Source organism: Mastacembelus armatus, chromosome 16, assembly GCF_900324485.2.
Source record: "Mastacembelus armatus chromosome 16, fMasArm1.2, whole genome shotgun sequence".
Lineage (NCBI taxonomy): Eukaryota > Metazoa > Chordata > Actinopteri > Synbranchiformes > Mastacembelidae > Mastacembelus > Mastacembelus armatus.
In genome coordinates this window covers 23,825,441-23,844,883 of record NC_046648.1, presented here as the reverse complement: position 1 = coordinate 23,844,883, position 19,443 = coordinate 23,825,441, and the positions used below count along the sequence as shown (strand labels likewise).

The 19,443-nt window shown below is 41.4% G+C and overlaps 1 protein-coding gene across 2 annotated transcripts; it reads right to left on the bottom strand.

Annotated features, from left to right (window-relative positions):
• Positions 1 to 4,939: 4,939 nt before the first annotated feature.
• Positions 4,940 to 19,064, bottom strand: lingo4b (leucine rich repeat and Ig domain containing 4b). 2 transcript variants are annotated; one of them, XM_026317006.1, is made up of 3 exons: positions 18,941 to 19,064; positions 8,200 to 8,318; positions 4,940 to 8,100 (listed from the first exon to the last, which is right to left on the bottom strand). In XM_026317006.1, the coding sequence occupies exon 3, from the start codon at positions 8,086 to 8,088 to the stop codon at positions 6,274 to 6,276; it is 1,815 nt and encodes a 604-aa protein (XP_026172791.1). In that variant the 5' UTR covers positions 8,089 to 8,100; positions 8,200 to 8,318; positions 18,941 to 19,064; the 3' UTR covers positions 4,940 to 6,273. The 2 variants fall into 2 exon arrangements, with proteins under 2 accessions (XP_026172791.1, XP_026172792.1); XM_026317007.1 differs by lacking the exon at positions 18,941 to 19,064 and adding an exon at positions 18,326 to 18,350.
• Between the last annotated feature and the right edge of the window lie 379 nt (positions 19,065 to 19,443).

The following is a 19,443-nucleotide window of genomic DNA, read 5'->3' as shown; positions in this document are numbered from 1 at the left end:
GGCGCAGGGCTGAGAAGTGGGATTGCGAAGACATCGCCTACAAACACATCACTTCTAACAATCACAGGCTTGTAGGGTCACGCGTCAAACCTGTTGCTGATCAATTTCAGATATTTTTGCATATGACTGCACCTTTAAAATCCAGATGCTCATCTCGTTTGCATCTTACTGTCAGACTGACACCGTTTTTAAATCATTAAATCGGTGCAAAATGTGGAATATTTGATACAACACCATGAGACACATTTCCTTCTGCACAGGCGAACTACATATAGTCGGAATATAGATACGAGCACAGAGTCCACTGTCAGTGCCATTTTATGTTTGCACACAAGCCCTCACACCAACATCCAATAATGATATTGCCTCAGCAGCCTCTTCTAATGTTTAATCAATATGTCGCTATAGCGCCTGAGTGCCTCAGTATGAACGAATCATCATTTTGGCTCTGCTGTGCTTGCATTTGTTGCAAGTTAATCGACTCAGATTCGTCAAATTGAGCCACTCTAAATGGCGAATGCCTGTAAGTAGAAGCAACCAAACAGATGCTTCCATTTTCGTGAAATTGCTCACAGTGTTAGACATCATTTAAAGTGGCATCTGGGTTTCTATGGGGCGTTTGAGATTAGTCAGCTCCTTGCAGGGGAAATCAGCATGAGACTGTGCTGGAAAAAGGGGAGATTTTTCCTATATTCTCTCTATTCATAAGACTCTATATTCCACAGCACAGGTGGGTCATTGTTGGGAACAAGCATGTAACAAGCCATCCACCAGGGGGGCAATTTCCATTTTTTAACATCTTTCAGATACTTTAATGGTGTCTCAGGGTTGCCAGTAATTTGAGTTCAGTCAGGGATGTCAGCCCTCACTATACAAGGATTCAGATTCTGTGGTTTTATTCATGAAACTTACTCATTCAACCACACACATTCAACTTCAATCATGTGGAGTATGAGTAAAAGCTTTATAGATGTCATTCTCTGTTAATTGGCTGAGCTTTATTAGATATCTAAGGCTTAATTTAACAGTTAGCAGCCTAATAAATGGTTAAACAAGCGCATTGAATGTGAAAGATCACAGCATTGATCTTATTGCCCCGATCATTGAGTTAACATCAGTTTGACAGTCGCTTGTATGACGGTGATGATGCTTCTTATCTGTGCAGTTTCAAGTCGTGCACACACACGATGACTTCACTCAGCAGTGATGTCATTGTGTGTGGCAAAGTGCAATGACTGGGTGTGAATATTTCAACCACTAGATGGCAGCAAAAGCAGGATTTTTAATCATCGTCCAAGTTATAAACTATTCCTCCTGAATCTTCACACCAGACAGTTCTGTCTCCTTCAGCAGCTCGGTGCACTGATTAGCTGCCTCTGGCAAGAAGCTTCATTAATCAGATCACCCCGTGTGGTTCTGCCCTTTAAGGATCCAAGTTCAGGAGAAAGAGAGAAAGACGCTTTAATTACATAGTTTGGATCCAATCCAGCAATAAATCATTAATCAATGATTTTTTAATTCTCATGTAGAGATGACAAGACTACAGGGACGACACATAACTATTCCAAACCCTGCTATCAGGGTGCCTGGAACAGGATAGACTTGCAGATCTTATTATTCTGATCAGTCCTAAAATATCAGAATCAATACTGAATGCAGAAAATGTACTGTCGTCATTATAATGAATTTCAGGTGTTTTTCTTTCATCCAGGCCCCATCAGACTAAAGGCATCACAAGATGATCATTACTGTGATGTTGTTACAAAACACTTGGAGATTAGTGATGCTAATTGGTATTTCCTTGTTAAATGCAATGAGTCCCTTTAATTTGTGGTTTTAGCACTGCTCACTGGTTAAATCAATGCAAAACAATCGACTGGAGAAAACACTGGGCCTGTTTGACACAGATACAGAATTATGAATACCCTATTACCTGAACTTGCTTTTTGTTTAGTTATCTCAATTTCACAGACGATGCAACGTGATAGAAAATTCAATACAACACAGACGCCATTTACTAACTGATGACTTCATTTAGCAAATGAGCCAGAAATCCTACAGGGATTTAAAAACATCATATATAGCAAGTAGTATAGTAAAGTCAGCCATTTCAGCATGCGGATCCTGAAAGTCACAGGCTGGATTGTTGTAAAATTTGGTCCAGACCTTGTTAACCTTTTTCCTAGTGGCAGTAAAAGATTGACATTTCCAATTGTGTTATGTCCATCGTGGGGGAAACCGTGACATGGCACAAAAAATATCTATGGTACAAACTCAGATGGCTCAGTTGACAAGCAGAGCCAGGTATAGTGGCTGAATAATTTCTTAGCCTGTATATAAATGAAAATACAGTTTAGTGTATTTTAGTGTGTGAACCTCAGTCTATACTGTGGTGTCAAATTCCTACAAATCGAACATGCAACCAAACCATTTTCCTACAATTTATAATTATAGCACTACATTCACTGCTGCCTCTGAACATTATCTACCCAGTGATTATGTTTGTCATTGGGAAAATTAATATGCATTGAGAAAAGTGATATGCAGACATTATTTCTCAACCACTCTCTCTTTGCTGATGATGCAACTGTATTAGTTGAAAGTGATGAGGATTTGAGACATTTGTTCACCAACATCAAAGGACATAGCTCGAAATAGTCCTGCATCTCAGCTCATTGAACACAAAGCTTTTCATGACTAGCTACTGAAAAAACTTCACAATACTCAGTGAATACTTGACGAAGACTAAGTCTGGGCAAAAGCACCACGAAGAGCCTCCTCATACGGATGCGAGTGTGTGTAGTGTAGTGTAGTGACAGTGTATGCCGCCAAGGACAAGTATCCTCAGAACAGCTGTGACTTTAAATCGATCCTATAGTATCTAACAGCAAAAACCAGCAGTACAGCTTCAAAGTCATTTTAATCTTTATCATCAATTAAAAAAAAATTTACCAACAAGAAATTTTCAAACAATTAATTCACTGCTGTATAGATGATCATTTAATACAACAAAATGTTCTGAAGGCCTTGTGACTGGAGAAAATCAGTGAAGGTGAAAAGTCCTACAACACCCAGGATGCATTGCGGCCAGTGCATCCCAGTGTCCAGTCCATTGTAGTTCGTTTGACGCCAACTTCCTCTTGACGGGAGACGAGCTGTAATTGGCATTGGATTTTCTTTTTTCTAGACGCTGCTGATCATTGAGGAAGGGTTTAGTCCTCATGGTGTCCAGCTTGGAGTTCCACTGGGATTTCTGCTTTTTCCATTGTTTTGGGGAAGAGTTTCCAAAGATCTTTATAGGTTATAGAGAGAAAGTTGACTGTTTGACTAGTTTGACTATTTACTGAGACAAACACCACACTGCTGACATCCAGGAGCTCGGTTAGAAACCAGATTAGTCTTTTTTGTCCCCCTAGGAGCCCTATTAGTTTTCTGAACATGAATCACCATCCAGAGTCATTCCTAATTTCAGCTCCTAAAGTATCGTCTCTTCACTCTGAATTGTTTCAAGTACCTCTCGTCACAGCTGATCTCTTCACTGAAGGGCTGTAGACCATCCTTATTCAGTCGAGGTCAATTCGTACTGAGTCAAAAATGTATTGAGAAAGTTCAGGCTGCAGTTTGAGTTAATATAACAATTTTAAAGAGCAAAACCTGTACTGTTCAAACTCCATGATAAATAATTATAAATGTCATGTTTAGAGATCTAGATTCAATATAGGCCTAAATAAATCTCCTAAACTCCGTGACAGTTTGCAGTGCTTAATTGCATTTCTTGATCTATTATAGTGTTTTAATTATCTCATTAGTCACCTTTTTACCTTTTACTGTATTACATTACAAGTACTTATAATAATCTGTGGCCAGAACACCTCCTATCTTTGCCACCTTTGCTGTTAGCTGCTTGTAGTTCAGGCTATCCTATTCCCCAGTCACTGCATGACAGCATCAGGCAAGTGACTACAGAGTAAATGTAAAATGTGCCTCATATTTTAAAGGAATGTTGCCTTTCTCAGAAGAGGAGCCTGAAACTAACCTGAGAGCAGATGCTGAGATCATTAATGTTCTCGGTAGTGTGTGGACACCGATCATGGTCTGGAGGAGTGGCACCACTTTAATCTGCTCTTTGGTTTTCTGTCCAATGGGAGCAAATAGTTGTATTAAAATAGATGATATGACAGGCCAAGCTGGGCTGGAGAATAGCACCCACCACACAGACCTATATAAGAGATTGAGACGTGCAGAGGTAATCCAAAAGGGTTTAAATCTCCGCTCATACACGTGATTATCTTTTTTTTTTTTCTGGGTTATTCCGGGCAGCTGCATGCGATGGACAAAATGATTTAGTGTCCAGTGAATCCATTCTAAGCACTGCAAGTGTCTAAACTGTACTAAGGTGAAGTGAGGTTAATTCATTGGTTAAGGTTTGGCTTATCACTCTCAAGAGTAACATTCTGTTTTTAATAATGGGGAGTCAGCAGTGGAGAATATGCAGCAGGGGACGGATGTAACACAACTAAATGTCCACAGAGATTTATGTGAATTTCAGCAGGAATTCACTTCATGCTCAGAGAAATCAGCCACAAAGGTATTCCTGTGCAAACATAATCTGTTGTCTTCTCTCAAGAAACAGGAGACCTTTGTACATTTGCGTGACTAGCTTGCTGCCAGCTGTAGTTTTGCTGTCTTGCAAAGGGACAATAGGGTTTTCCTTTATACCTCCATATGAAACACAAAGTCCTCACAATGGATTCACGACACAGAGATTAAGTGCTTTGGTTATGCAAGAAAATGTGTCCTTCTCTTGCCAATTTCCCAACAATCGTCATTTCAGATGAAAACCCACTGAGAGATTTGTAATTATTGGATTTGGCTTTTTCCCCCTCATTTGATAACACTCCAAAATATTTGAAATAATTCAAAGAAATGCACACACAAGGAAGATTTAAATATAGCCATTTAATAACACACAGTGATAAAAAATGAACCAACCTATCAGTGCAGTACGTGTGCATCATTTACATCATTTTTTTTTCCTGGTGTAATAAAGCTTTGTTTTGTGCATACTGCACATACAGAATGGACTATTTGAGTGACATTAATCCTCAGAACTGGACAACATGACAGCAAAAAACCCTACATACACAAACACCCTTGACCTAAATATTTACAAGATATTGGTGATAAGGTGAGCATTCTCCTTGTCGATGGTGAGAAGGTTACCGAGGCACATATTCTTCAGTGTTTTGAGTGGGTAAAAAAAACTAAAAATAAAAAATGGTTTCTTTAATATAAAAAAGGAGAAAACAGCATATTCTGATGGAACAAAGAGTTTTCTAATGTAATTACATGATAAAGTACAAAAGAAATACAATGATCCAATTTGGACCTGATACATTCCTATATACATTATGGTGTACTATCAGTCCCTTTACACTATTACAGTACATAATCATTTAAAGTATGCAATACCAAGAACAGAAAGCAAGACTCCCATGCAGCATACCTGAAGCATAATGCAAAACTACAAAATGTCAACAATTTCATTATAAAGTTGAGAATCTGAAATTATTTGGTTAGTCCATTCCATACGTTTATTGCAAGTATCAAAAGCTTTATAGTCACATATTCACATGTTAAAGTTTAAAACCAGTGCTGAATTGACAGACCTTGACATGATCCTCTGTAGGTAAGCAGAAATAGCAACCCTAGGGTCCAAAGGGCAGATGTTTACTTGGCTTGTGTTGGCAAGTGAAGACATAAAGCTGAGCACATTATAAATATGGACCATTAAACAAGCACCTGATAAAGCAGAAATCTTTGACATATGTGTTAAAACACAAACTGCCACAAAGTGTTAAATCCAAAAGCTGTGAAAACTGTTAAACTGTTTTACATTTAATTAAATGCAATTACACACTACAGCTAAAAAGAAGCCTGTGCTAGATACCTGGTAAGATTCTTATTCAGAGAAGAGGTTGTTGACAACAAATACACAACAGTCGCGAGAGCGCTCTCCCCCACAATCTGTTAACATCTTTCTATTCCAGGATCATGAGATATTCATTAGTTAGATAACACAGACAAGTGGGTACTGCAATGTAACTTTTGGCTCTAAAATTAGATGAGGACTAGCACGAGCACAACAAGCTGGCTGTGGTTTGGCTTCTAAAGGGGCCTCTGAACCAAAGTCTCTGTGTGTCGCAGTCGAAGGTCCACAGAGCAGAGTTATTCACACTTCAAATGAAGACACTTTTCACCTCTTCCTTGGTTTTAAATAAGTTTCATGGTGAACCTGCCACCATCACCCCCATCCCCTCCTCCTCCGCCCATGGAAGATCGTGGGACAAAGTCAATAGTTGCTGTGTGCTTGATCTGGCCTTTGCTCTGGCTCCAGAAGAACATGAAGACAAAACAGATGGCCACTGAGCTGAGGAAAGACAGGAAGCCCATGGTAGTGGCGATGATCAAGGTCTTTGCGTCAAACGGGTATGGCTTGGCCACTTGAGCTGAGGAATTGATGGCCTGGGTGTTTGATGGCTCTACCCAGCCTTCCTCTGAGAAGAAAGGGATGGTGCGGTTGCGAGGGAGCCCCTTCACGTACAGTCCGACCGTCAGACTGTCATTGCCAGCCGCATTGCCTGCCAGGCACTGATATGTTCCACTGTCCTGAACTTGGGCAAAACGCACTTCAAGAGTACCATTGGGCAAAACTCTGATACGCCCAGCTGGGGAAACCACATTCTTATGAGATGAGATCCAGGTGATAGATGGCAATGGGTCCCCATCAGCTTTACAAGAGAAGACGACTGTAGTGCCCTCCTCTACTCTTGCTTCCTGTGGCCTGCGGTCCATGATACGAGCAGGACGACAGGTAAATAACCTTGGGAGCTCCTTCTCAGAGAAGTCTCTGAATTCACGATGTCTCACTGCATCTGGAGACGAACATGTCGGTTGATGTCCATCAAAGTTTAAGCGCAATCTGCGACGGACCACCCAGAGAAGCCTGCAGTCACATGCTAGAGGATTCCCATCCAACCTCAACACCTGAAGGTTCCCCACAGAGTGGAAGACACTCTCCTCCAAAGTAGTGAGCTGATTGGATGTCACATTCAGCATGCGAAAGTAAGCCAGCCCCCTAAAGGCCCCTGGCTCTATTCGTAGCAGACTCCCCCCTGCTAAGTGTAACTCTTGGAGTCTCAGGAGGTCACCCAGCAGATTACCCTGGATAACAGTAATGGGGTTGTAGGACAGGTCCAGGAAACGCAGATAGACGAGGTGACGAAGTGCTGAGTAAGGAACTGTGCTTAAATTGCAGCTACTGATGACAAGCGAAGTCAAATTAAGCCCAATCAGGCTGTTGCTTGCCATAGAGTCCAGTGCTGGCCAGTTTGATATCAGGAGGCTACGCAGACGGTGGAGGCGGCGGAAAGCGTTGTTGGGCAGGGTAGTAATGGTGAGGCGTAGTATTCGAAGATGAGTCAGGCTCTGGAGTTGGGACAATGCCTCAGTGGGAATGGAGGTCAGGTTGCTGCGATCCAGGTTGAGCTCCTGCAGATTCTGCAGACCGAAGAAAGCCCGTTGGGAAATGAACACTAAGTCATTCTCTCCAGCCTCCAGTATTTGCAAGTTCACCATTTCTTTGAAGGTATAGTCCAGAAAGACCAGAATCTCATTCTGGCTCAAATCCAGAAAACGCAGATTGGACAGACCTGAAAACACGCCAACCGGGATGATCTTGAGACGGTTATTCTTAATCCGAAGAGTCCTGAGATTCTGTAGGCCCTGAAAAGCCTCCACCTCAATCATAGAGATTATATTATCACTTAGGTCCAACTCTTGAAGTAGCAGGAGGCCAGAGAACTGGCGACGCCCAACAGTCTTAATCTTATTGTGAGATAAATCCAAACGCCTAGCATCGCTAGAAAAGCCCTCTGGCACTGAGCTCAAATGTTTGCCAGAGCAGATCACTTCTTTAGCCTCGGGTCGACACGCACAGCGTGGAGGACAGCCTCCACCAAGTACACCCAGTCCAAACTGGAGCAGGATGCTCCATGCCCCCCATCGGACAACTGACTCGACGTACATCTTACCCTCTGCCTGAGGAGAGACACAAACATGAGGACGTGAAGCTTTTGACAATGCAAAAATCAGAATTGTTTTTTTCTTTAGTCAGCTTAAACTCCTATGAGGACGTACCGTTGTAGTCTCTGAGTGCAGATTTTCATAACCAGGGGCAGTCAAGTTGGAATCAGACTTGACTTCTTAAGTCCTCTGTGGAGATGTGGTTCTCTCAGCAACATGCTCTTCAGAGTGGCCTGGGCAGAACAGAGAGACAGAAAAACAGGTCTTAACCAGGTTTAATGTCCAAACACATGACAGGATCCAAGAACAGTTCTTGCAGAAGGCTCTGCTCCCATCCACTTTGCATTTACTCCGTCTACCACAGTGACTGAGTTCTTGCACCGTTAGTCAATGAAAGTTCAATAAAAGTTTCAGCTTTTTCTAAATTGAAACAGACACAAGAAAACTGCGAACCTTGTCCATTTAATCAGGTGTTCCTGTTAAATGTGAAACCAGGACAAACCTTGTCCAAATGAATAAAAAAAAAACAACAAAACAAAAACAAACAGCACAAATAGAACTTTCTGAACAGGCTGTTCTGACCCGTATTTGAAATGACTCACTCTGTAGTAGCTGTTTGAAATTTGTGTCTAATACTCAAAACAGTGACACTGTTTTTACACCTGACATGTCCCATATTCATTTCTGCTAATCCCTTTACATGTTTTCAGGTTTTTGAACTGAGGAGAAGGTAAAGTGCACATTTTGAGTAGCGTGTCCAGTGTGAAGCAGATGTTGCAACTGAAAACACTGGCCTCTGCACCACAGACAACAAAATCTCTACTTAACTGATTATCAGAGAAAACATCTCACTATCTGCTCAGGCCATTTCATCCTTTCAAAGACTGCAGCTGTCGGCTGCATAGCTGCAAAATGAAAGTACCATTAGCAGCACATAAAACCCCTGGAAGTGTCCACATATGATCTGTACGAAAAGAAAAAAATAAAGCATCATGGTCTGACAGTGCAGATGAGGTCTCAGGGGCATGGGAGCCGTCAGCATCTGGATTTAGACACAACAGCTGGAGACAGAGCTAGCAACAGGATAGATTATATAGACTTTCTGGATGAAATGGTGTTATATGCTAATTTATCATGAGGTAGAATATTTAACAAACAACAAACATCCCGTCAGTGGTTAACAAATCAAGGTAAAGTTGGTAGGTAACTGATTAAGGAATAAAGATAGGAAATCCCTTTATCTGCAGGGAGGACTGGCCTTCCACAATAGTAATTTTCCAGAAATAATACAATAATTCTGCATAATTAAGATTCAGAATTAAGATTTAAGAAATAGAAAACGCTCTAACATAAAAACAAGTCAATACAACACAGCTCAGAGAGAAAAATGCTCTGAAAACTCAAATCAGAAGATCAAAACAGGCATTACACAGCAATGTTACTGAAGTGGAACAGTATCCTATACAGGGCTGAGTTAAGGAGGCCAAAAAGAGGCGCACTGGGCTGAAACACTGCAAAGTGAAATATTACGTAATTACATTAAAATATCAAAATGTAAATTATGAATTTCTTCTCCAACAGCCTCCACTGAGATATAATACATGGTAACTAAACAAAAAAGAAAAAATTCACCAAACTCAAATCACCGTACGTCAAAATGTCCTTTCATAACAAGCAAATTTATTATATGTACTTCAAAAACACAGAAAAGACCATAAAAATACTTAGACTGAGTCTAACCTGCAGCAGCTGGTTCAGACTGTTTCCAGCGTGGACTCGGTCTCTCTGCAGCCTCGCCTCTGAGTGGCAGACTAGTCGACAGTCCCAGAGCTGCACAGTCTCATCCCTGCTCCACATGCAAAGTGCTCTTATACTGGCTGGCTGGCGCGCTGACTCACAACCCAACACTGTGATACTCCAGGACTCGTGTTAGCCCGATATATCACAGCAAAGACAGAGCAGACACGATGCTGGCCAGGTATTCAATGATTGGCTTCAGCCAGTTATAATGAACCTAATCCCGTTAATATGAACTTTTCCTTAGTTGTTTTTGTAAATTAATTCATACGAGAAGATGCCTGCGGAATAAAAACTATATACTGATGGTCTTACTGCTCTCTCAGACCCCTCTTCTCGACGGATGAAAGCGATCAGATTGACAAATTAACTGTATTAAGTATTGCTTTTGAAATTCAAGAGCCTGTATCAGTCTCCTAACTGTGTAACACATGAGGGAGACTCACAATTTAAACTTGTTGATCCACCCCCAGAGCCAACTTGTGAGAGACAGGAACTGGCAGGTGTGTGATATCGCAGGCGGGTGGACTGTCAGTTGCTGAGCACCTTCCAGCCAATCAAGGAGCAGGATCACTCCTCTTATAAAACTACAGCCCAGCCAAAGGTCACGACCCTGGAGTCACAGCCAGGACCGACCCTGTCCATCAAAATAGAAAGTTAGAGGGAAAATGTATTTAGTGATTTTGATGTTTATTTCTCCCCCTGTGTGGATCGTAGTCACTGGAGTGTTGTGTTACAGTGTTAATTACTGTTCTTATTATGCACAGACACTTGTTTCTATTAATGATGCCGTTTCAAACACTTAAAGAGACATTACTGCTGTGGTCTATGACTCTGACGCAGCACATGAGCAGTTTTCATCCATGTGTCATCAAATTACTCTCAAATCTCTGTAACATTTCAGCTTTTAGGAGCAATCAAATGCTACTTGCTGCTTTTTCTGCAAGATACAATCATTTGTGAAACGTCCACTGACCATGTGTTTACTTCACTTTAATAATAATGAGGTTTAGTCTCTGCATTTGGTTGTTCTTTGGATTTGTTGGTCGGCCACACACTGAACGAATCTGCCATTTCATGTTCCTGCAAAAACCTTTTTGCATAACTCAAAAACATCCACTCCCCTAAAGCCAAACAGGGGCCAGCTCTTATCTAATAAACCCTGACGATGCCAAAATGCTAACGATATCAAAACCAATCGGATGTAACCTCTCTTCAGACAATCCTTTGGCAGAGTTGAAGCAGCCTTTTGAGTGAACTCCCAGTGTTGCTTAATTCTTTGAAATAACCTTTGAAATGTCCCTGATTGTTCTCAGTTTTGCCCCCTCAGCTCTCTCATCAGACAAAACTCATCAAGTCTCTCAGCCCGGGCCTTTATCGCCTTACATCAATCTGTGGCCAGTTGCCACCCGTTTCAAAATTAGGACTTTCTTCTCTGAACACAGCGGCAGATGCAATCGTTACTTGGCTCTCCACAGTTGATTTACATTTGCCTGGTGGTTGTGATCATGAAAGGGTTGTGTTCACAAGTGAAAGTATAAAGCGATAACAAAGGATTTCAGTATGGAGCAGGTCACCAAAGTGTTTTTATCAACATGTCTCTTGCTTGTTTGCTGACTACCAAAAACCTTAATTCTGCAACTGCTAAAATATTTCTGGAGCGTTTCTGCTGAGGATCACTTTCAACAAAGTAATACAGCGAACAGCCATGATCATTATCCTGCTGTAACACAGCCAGAAGCAGAGCGGAGGCAAGAATTCCCAATTAACCTGAACTGCATCACAGCTTCATTAGCTGAGAGAGGGAACTCTGTCTAAGCTCCACTTCTACGTTTTACTCATCTGTCATTCCTCAGCGCTCAGTCGCTGCCTGTTACTTGGGGACCTCGTTTGAAATGTTGAGCACTGTGACATTTTGTAGTTACTGAGATGAAAACCTCCCTTGTAACATGCGCATTAAACAGGTACATGGGCTACGGGATGACAGTCTGTTTCCTTCTGAGCGTGGATGCCCTGAGTGTGCATCCTTGTGCCAAGCAGCCCATCCAGCAGAGAAAGCACAGTCTGAACACGGCTGGGTTTTCTGTCACTTGTCAAAGTGCTATTTTTAGCTTGTCACAGTGAGAAAGACAAGAGGCCGGCTCAAATCCCCAATTAAAGCGGCTGGAACAGAACAACAGTGCAGGGATCACAGAGCATGAGCTTGGGTCTTTACACTTTTGTGTGTGTTTTTCTGTCTCTGCTCTCAAATTGTTAAAAGTCAGTTGGAGTATGTGGGGGGGTGGTGGAGTTGGTGTGTGTCTATTTCTATTTTTTATGGGCTTCTGGCACCTGCTGCAGTGTGATGGCCCCTGAGACCTCCTGCATGCAAACAGCAAATATTAAAAGGTTTGCTGGCAGAACATCAGCTGTCGGCTGCATAGCTGCAAAATAAAAGGCTCCTGGACTTTCTTTTCTGAGCTTGTTGGGGAAAGGACTGTGGGGATCTGCATCAGTCTTAATTAAAGCAATGTTTGAAAAGCTGCTTGAAAGAGAAACGATATATGAAAAACTTCCTGTTGCAAAAAGAGTTTGTGACAAACAAAACAAAACAGTAAATAGTTCAACATCCGAACGAATGTTGAGCATCGACAACCCAGGCTCAAGTCCAAACCCATGACGACTCCACATCTGGACCCATCCGAGGCCAGTTAGCGTCGTAAACAACCTCCTTCCTATGATGCAGCAGACCTAATCTGCACCGGCAAATACATTCTGAAGGAAACCTAATTATGACTGAACTGCATTTGCTATTAATGTAATGAGGATATGAAGTTAATTTATGCAGTTTTCCAGTCAAACTGCAAATGTTGATTCTGCAAAATGTTCATTGGAAATTAATTTGTATATCTAAATATCAGATTTTGCCATAGAACCTCCAGGATTATTAAATGTTTTACTGGTTTTTCTAGTTTATTTAAGTAGAACAAAAACCACTATCTGTACCAAACCTTGATCCGGATGTGAACAGTGATTGTTTCCACCACAACATGACTGAGAAAACAGTTTAGTAGTATATGAATGTTAGTTGTAAGAGACGAGGTTTATGACTTTATTATTAGCTGAACTCAAAGACAATAAAAGACAAAGTGGTGAGCAGCCGTTGTTGCTTAATCCAGTTTATGGTGGAGCAACGTAATCTTCATTTGATTACTGTTTACATTGCATAATATTTGCCGTCATTGTCGAACATTTAACAGACGGTGTGGAGGTCAAGGAAGCCATTTCTAATTTGATTAATTTTGTAAAGGCTGTGAGGAAAATGTAGACCCGTGAATGTCACTGTGGAAGGGTGTGTTTGCCTGGGTGCATATTTTAATTTGGTAACTGTGAGGAGAGATAAAGAAAAGTGTGTGAGCGAGTTTCCTCCTGTGTCAAATGGGATTATATTAATTGTTTGTGTCTTTGTCTGCACACTGAGACAGATTTATTTCTTCTGTCTGTTATGGATTCTGCTCATCCTGCTCTACTCAGCCTGTTTTAAATTGGTTCACTTTTTACAAAATGTCTAATAAGATCTGTCACTTCAGTGTCACATTCAGAGCATTTCTGTTTTGCTTGCAGTTAGTTATAATGCATGTCTGTGTTTAAGGTTTGTGTATCAGGTTGTTCGAGTTTGGATGTTTCTTTTGTTCTGGTGCTGTTACCGATTGTGTTCTGCATCTTAATGTCACTCACATTGATTTCACATATAATTAAATGTGGTAGATAAGATTGTCCAGCTTGTTATTAACCAGTGTTTCTTTCCGTTTTCTTTAATTGTCTGCTCTTTGCTTTGTCATGCAAATTGGCAACCTAGAGATTTATGTGGCACGTCTACATGAAACTAAAAATCAAATTTAAAAAATAACTGCGTGTTAGTATGTGAAAAAATAAACCTGTTCGTAGGAGAAGCAGCGAGAGAAGGAGGGCCAGATGCATTAGGGATGGGTGTATTTGAGTATTTATACCAATGTAATATGTGGTGGAAGTGGGTCACAGTGACAGATCCACTCACGTCAGTCTTGTTCCAGACTGCGTGATGGGTAAAGCACTCTGCTGTAATTTCTCATTCTGACGAGGAGAGAGTTAAGACTCAAAGTGCACTGTCTGCAATATTAATAATAGCACAAATAAATGAGGGAAGGGAATTAGGCCCAGTGCAGCGCCTATGTGATGTGACAAATTAGGTCGTCTCAGCTAACAGAAATGATGCACTGGATCCATCAACGTACATCAGAAGGATTATGGGAGGTCACGCATCTAAGGCGAGCTGACTGATGGGAGACAGAGGCTTCTTAACCTGGAACAGGTCATGTGTCAAACACTGATCAAACTAATTCAGGGCGACATACATATCAACTGTAATCAGCTCCTTTAATGCAGGGTGGACACCGCACTCAGCTATGAACGACCGCAGGTGTTGATACAGCATGAACAGGAAGTACAGTCTAGTTTTACTTATGCACAAAACCAGAAAAAGTTCAACCTGACTTGAATTAAAACCACGATCCACAGGCAGGACCGTGGGCATGGTTGTATACCCACCATCAACCTCTACCACCCACTGGTGATGACTGTTATTCACTGAAAAAAGTTTCCTCTGAATGAAATTCAGCAGGTTATTATGTTCGCTGCAAAAACAGATTTGTCCTTGTTTACTGTACATCTAAAAGTAATTTCTAGGAGACAGGTTTGGAAGAAGGAAGGTAGAGTTAATTTTTCACATCACTGAAAGAAATGAAGAATGCAGTGAGGTGAAGAAGGGGGATAAAGAGAAAGTTGTAATGAGAAACAGCAATGTGAAGAAAAGGGTGAAGGTGAAAAAAGTCATGAAAAGAAAAAGCGAGAAATATATGGAGAAAAGGAGTAAAGGACTGAATAAATACTAGGAGAGGAGGAATGATCAGATTAAAATCAGATTAAAGAGGCAAAATAAAAAAGTAATGACAAAAGAAAAATGTAAAACTGGAAATATTGAAATAAATTTAACGTACTTTGTTAAAGCTCTTTTATATCAAAAACAAATTCTTTTAAACATTGCTGTCTCTACAAGTTTTCAAATCTACAGGTAAAAGGAGAAAACGTGGTAAACTGACCTCTTGAGTACAGAAAAGACCTTTGGCATTAAGTAAATATCGTCTACAAACATGTTGACTGTTGTTAGGAGACAGAAGACAAGTCTAATACTTTGAGAAAAAGTCTACCCATATATAGTCAGGTTTAGCCAAATTTCACAATTCCAATCTCTCCTTTAAAGGTGCAGTGTGTAAAATGTGAAAGATTTCATAGTATCTAGTGGTGACCACCCCTCATACCCCAGCCACCCTTTTCTAGTCACGAGTCAGCGTACAGGGGACGTATTTTAAAACAAAATGCCAATTCCCTGTCTAGGCCCATTGTTTGGTTTGTCTGTTCTGAGCTACTGTATAAACATGGCGGCCTTCACCACAAGAGACCCGCTCCCCATGTAGATTTAAAAGGCTCATTCTCAGATTAAGAAAACGCATGTCATTGTTAGTTGTGACAACAGTTGTGGAAATTTCATTGAAATAAACCACATGAGGAAAAGGACACACTTTTGTTTGGGGAAGTCACTTTAAGTTTTGTTGTAATAAGCTGCCTCTTGTTTGGTGGGTGCAATTAAGCCTTGTCCTGTCTCTACTGGTCAGCTACAGTGGCGGTTCTCGCCAACTATAGTTGCAGTGCATGTTTTATGCCACAGGGGACAGCAAGGTGCAGCCAGAATGGACAGAAAGGTGTTTAACCAGAAGATATGTTGCAAATATACCATAGAAAACACTTCATGTGTGAGCACTAGCACACATGCGCTCGCCTTATTAAGCACACAGCTGCTTCACTAAGCTTTTCCATGGGAAGCATCCAGTGGCCTCTGACACCTCTGCCCTAGACCCTGCATCTCTCCAGACCTTGTCAATCCCAAATTGATCCTGACAGTTTCCCATTTGCTGCCAGTCACCTACCAGTCATTCCTCCTTGCCACACCTGTCTCCTATTCCCTCACGTAGACCCAGCGTATATACATTTCCATTATGTGCCAGCTGCACTACGTTGCATTCTTGCAATAGCTTCCCAGTCGTGCCTGTCTGTCACCATTCTCTTCTGTAAACCTACCTCGTGACTGTTTTCTTTCTGCTGCCAGTATGTGTCCCTCCACCTGCCTCGGATTTATTGGACTGCCAAACTGTAATCCTGTTCGCTCACTTTTGATTCTGGTGAAGGTTTCCTTTGTTCTTATGTTGTTTTTCTCTTCTACTCATAAACTGTAGTTTATTAGAATCATAAATGCATAATTGAAGCTTCTCTTAAGAGACTGGTAATGCAGACAGTAAACTAGTATTACAGTGTCACGACTGTATGCCTCCGCTAACCAGGCAAAGTTACAGTTCACATGCATGTCTGTCCAGATACGTGTAATATTTGGGGTGAAGGCTTTGAAGGAGTTACAATAAAACAATTATAAGCATGAGTCTAATCAGATGTCTGTGCCATATTTGAGTAAATATCTTTAAGATGTTCCTGAGATGTGATGTTCACAATAAGACAGACATACAACATGAAAACATGACGCCTCCAGCCTTCATGGTACAGAAACATAAAAACGTAAAAGGAAAAAGGATGTTAGACCGGAAGTCCGCACAGTTAAAAGAGATTTATAAATATAATCAAAATGGAAAGGAGACATGCAGCAAGAAAGAAACCCTCTTATTTAAAGATGCTTTCGTTATGGCCAAACTACACAGGCCCCAGGCAGTGGCATTCAGCCCTTCATTCATGCTCTGACTACACTTTTCCAGTGAACATCTGATCTTTCTATTTATCTGCAGAGGGACTTCAAATTAATGTGTGGCTTAAGTAACGCTTGAGTGCACAGTGCATTCAAAAGTGCCATGCACCACAGATTCTGCCCTGGAAACATGTTTTCATGTTCAGTCCTTCCAACAGCAGGTCTGGTTGAGGCGCTGAGAAAAAGACAAACAGCTGAGTCCTCGTATGAAAACCCCGACATTTATCTTTTGATTAACTACCAGAGAAATACTGATCGTAGCTGTGGTGTTAATCTCAGGGCTCATCAGACCAAAAACGTGGTGGGTGGACGTGCAGGTGCATTGTTCCAGAATTTTCCCAGAATGCTCCAAACATCTTTGGCCAAGTCTGGAAGAAGCCGCAGTTGGCGAGAAATCAAAGCTGCAGTGGAAAACAACACTTTGTCACACAATCTCCTCAGTCCCACTGATGGGACAATGGATTTGGTATTTATTATTTCTTTTTGACATTCCTGAAACATCATTATCTAGAGGTAGGAAACCTATTGGAGCTTCTGGAAGTGAAGCCATGATAAAGTTTATTCCTGTTATAGGCCACATGACCTGACTGAACCCTCAACGTAACACTATACATCTTTTTACAGTTACTAAAAGCACCAAGTAATCCCTAAGTCTCTTTACTGTTCATATTTTAGACCGAGAGGTGAGGACATTTCCAAAATACTGTCTTTTTTTATATAATATCATACAAGTGACGACCAGACCAAGACGAATCACTACATTGGTCCAAGCCAAAAACACTTCACAGACACAAAGTCTTGCGGCGTACCCCAGCATTGAACATGCAAAGCAGGAGCAGCAAAGAAACCAGTTAAAGATTTGTCATTGAGGCTACTTCTCTGCCTGAGGCTGAAATCAGCTGAGCTGTGGAGCAGCTCCCCAATATAATAGTCCAGATAAATCATTCTCTAACAAGGAGGCTGACATACTTCTTGTGAATAAAATGCCCTCTGATTAAATTGCCCATTTGGCAGAATCCCAAGTGACAAAATCCTTGGTTTTCCCTTGATGGTGCTGTGCTCCTCCTGAGCTTAAGGACGTGTGTCCTCATTATGACACGACGAGAGGACGAAGAGTTTGCTGCTTGTCTGAGTGCACCTCTGCAGCCTCGCTGAAATGCTGATCCTGGCTTCTTTCAGGCTGCAGGTGATAATCAAATCTAATCTGAGGAGCCAAGTTTGGAAACGATAGAGCTTTTAGGTGACAAACAGAGGTTTGATCAGAGTTCGAGTCAGAGCGAAGCACAAGGATTTAAAACACAACCTCACACTGTCCCAGGGGGAAAATGAGGCTGCAGTTACTGCTGTCTGTAATCCTACTGAAACACAGTTAAAATACAGTCTGCTCTGCCCCTTTTTAGGTTTATGGAACAAACTATCCTGAGGATTACTGTTCACACAGACGGGCTGCAACTCCACAAACAACAACAAAAAGCCAGATTTACAAATGCGGCAGCAATACCAGGCTGAGTAGTGAAGTAGGTAATGACACATTTTTCTGCATTTCTAGAAAATCTGATTTCAAGAGACTTTATAAAAACACAAGACATAAAAGAATTCACATGTATTTAAACCTACCTCTGTACCAAAGGGTACTGGTCTTTTATCAAAGGATTTATCACTGCAGAGATTTACTTTGGACTTTGACGACGTCTGAAAAAAAAAAGGCTCAATACCTAAACCTCAAAAAAAGTCGTGACTCTTGTAGCCGAATGAACCACTACAACAATAAATACGGTAAAACCTGCCAACACCAAAGACACAGTGAAGCTTAAAACCAGACAAACCAGTAACACCAACAACTGCACAACTGTCATTATCACTCTGGTCCATGTAAACTCTGAGGGACTCTATCATCCATTTAGGATTGTATAAGTACTACTACTAACAGTAATACTACTACTACTAATAATAATTAATATTTTATAAATAATAAAAAAATAAAATAAAAGGAAAACCTGGCAAACAACCACAGGACGCACTGGCACAGTTACCCAGCACCGAAAGGAGAACATGAGTGTTATTGTAATGATTCTATAATAACAAAAGAGGTAGGAGGAATAGCGCAAAGTCACTTTGGAGTTGTGATGGCACACCACGAATCTGACACTTACAGAGAAACATCAGACTGAGACCGAAATCTAAGCTGTGAAAATAGCTAGATCCATTTTCGAGTGTCGAGATGAAACTCACCAGCTGAAGCTTTGTCAGACAGAAACACTGCACCGGAGCCTTTTGATTTCACTGTCATCGTCCGTCTCCAGCAGGAAAACGCGCTCGTCTGTGTTCAGGACACTTTGCCTCCTCCTCTTCTTCCTCTTCTTCCCCTGATGCCCAGAATCAACCAGACTTTTCCAACATCTGTCACACCAGAGTCGCGCAATTTACTTCGCCCTCCTTCTTTATTAATGTCCCTTTTTCCGACTGCCGAACACCTCTGGGACTTTGGGGATAATTGCGCTGCTAAAATAATTGGGTCGGCTGCGTCTGTGCGGGTCTTGCGATCTGCGGTGACGCTCTGACCGCGGTGCTGCTGATGCTGCGCCCTGCGCGTCTCCATCCCTCAGCTGGATCACAAGTCCCAGGGATTTAAGGCTGGATCCGCGCCATGTGTCAGGGCCTTAATGCCTTAAATCCGCATTTAACGAGTAGTGTAACGAAGAATGGGTCTGTTACATTTCTAATAAAACACACCA

Bases quoted from the DNA above. Each gene is read 5' to 3' on its own strand.
- lingo4b (XM_026317006.1), bottom strand. From the start codon at position 8,088: ATGTACGTCGAGTCAGTTGTCCGATGGGGGGCATGGAGCATCCTGCTC.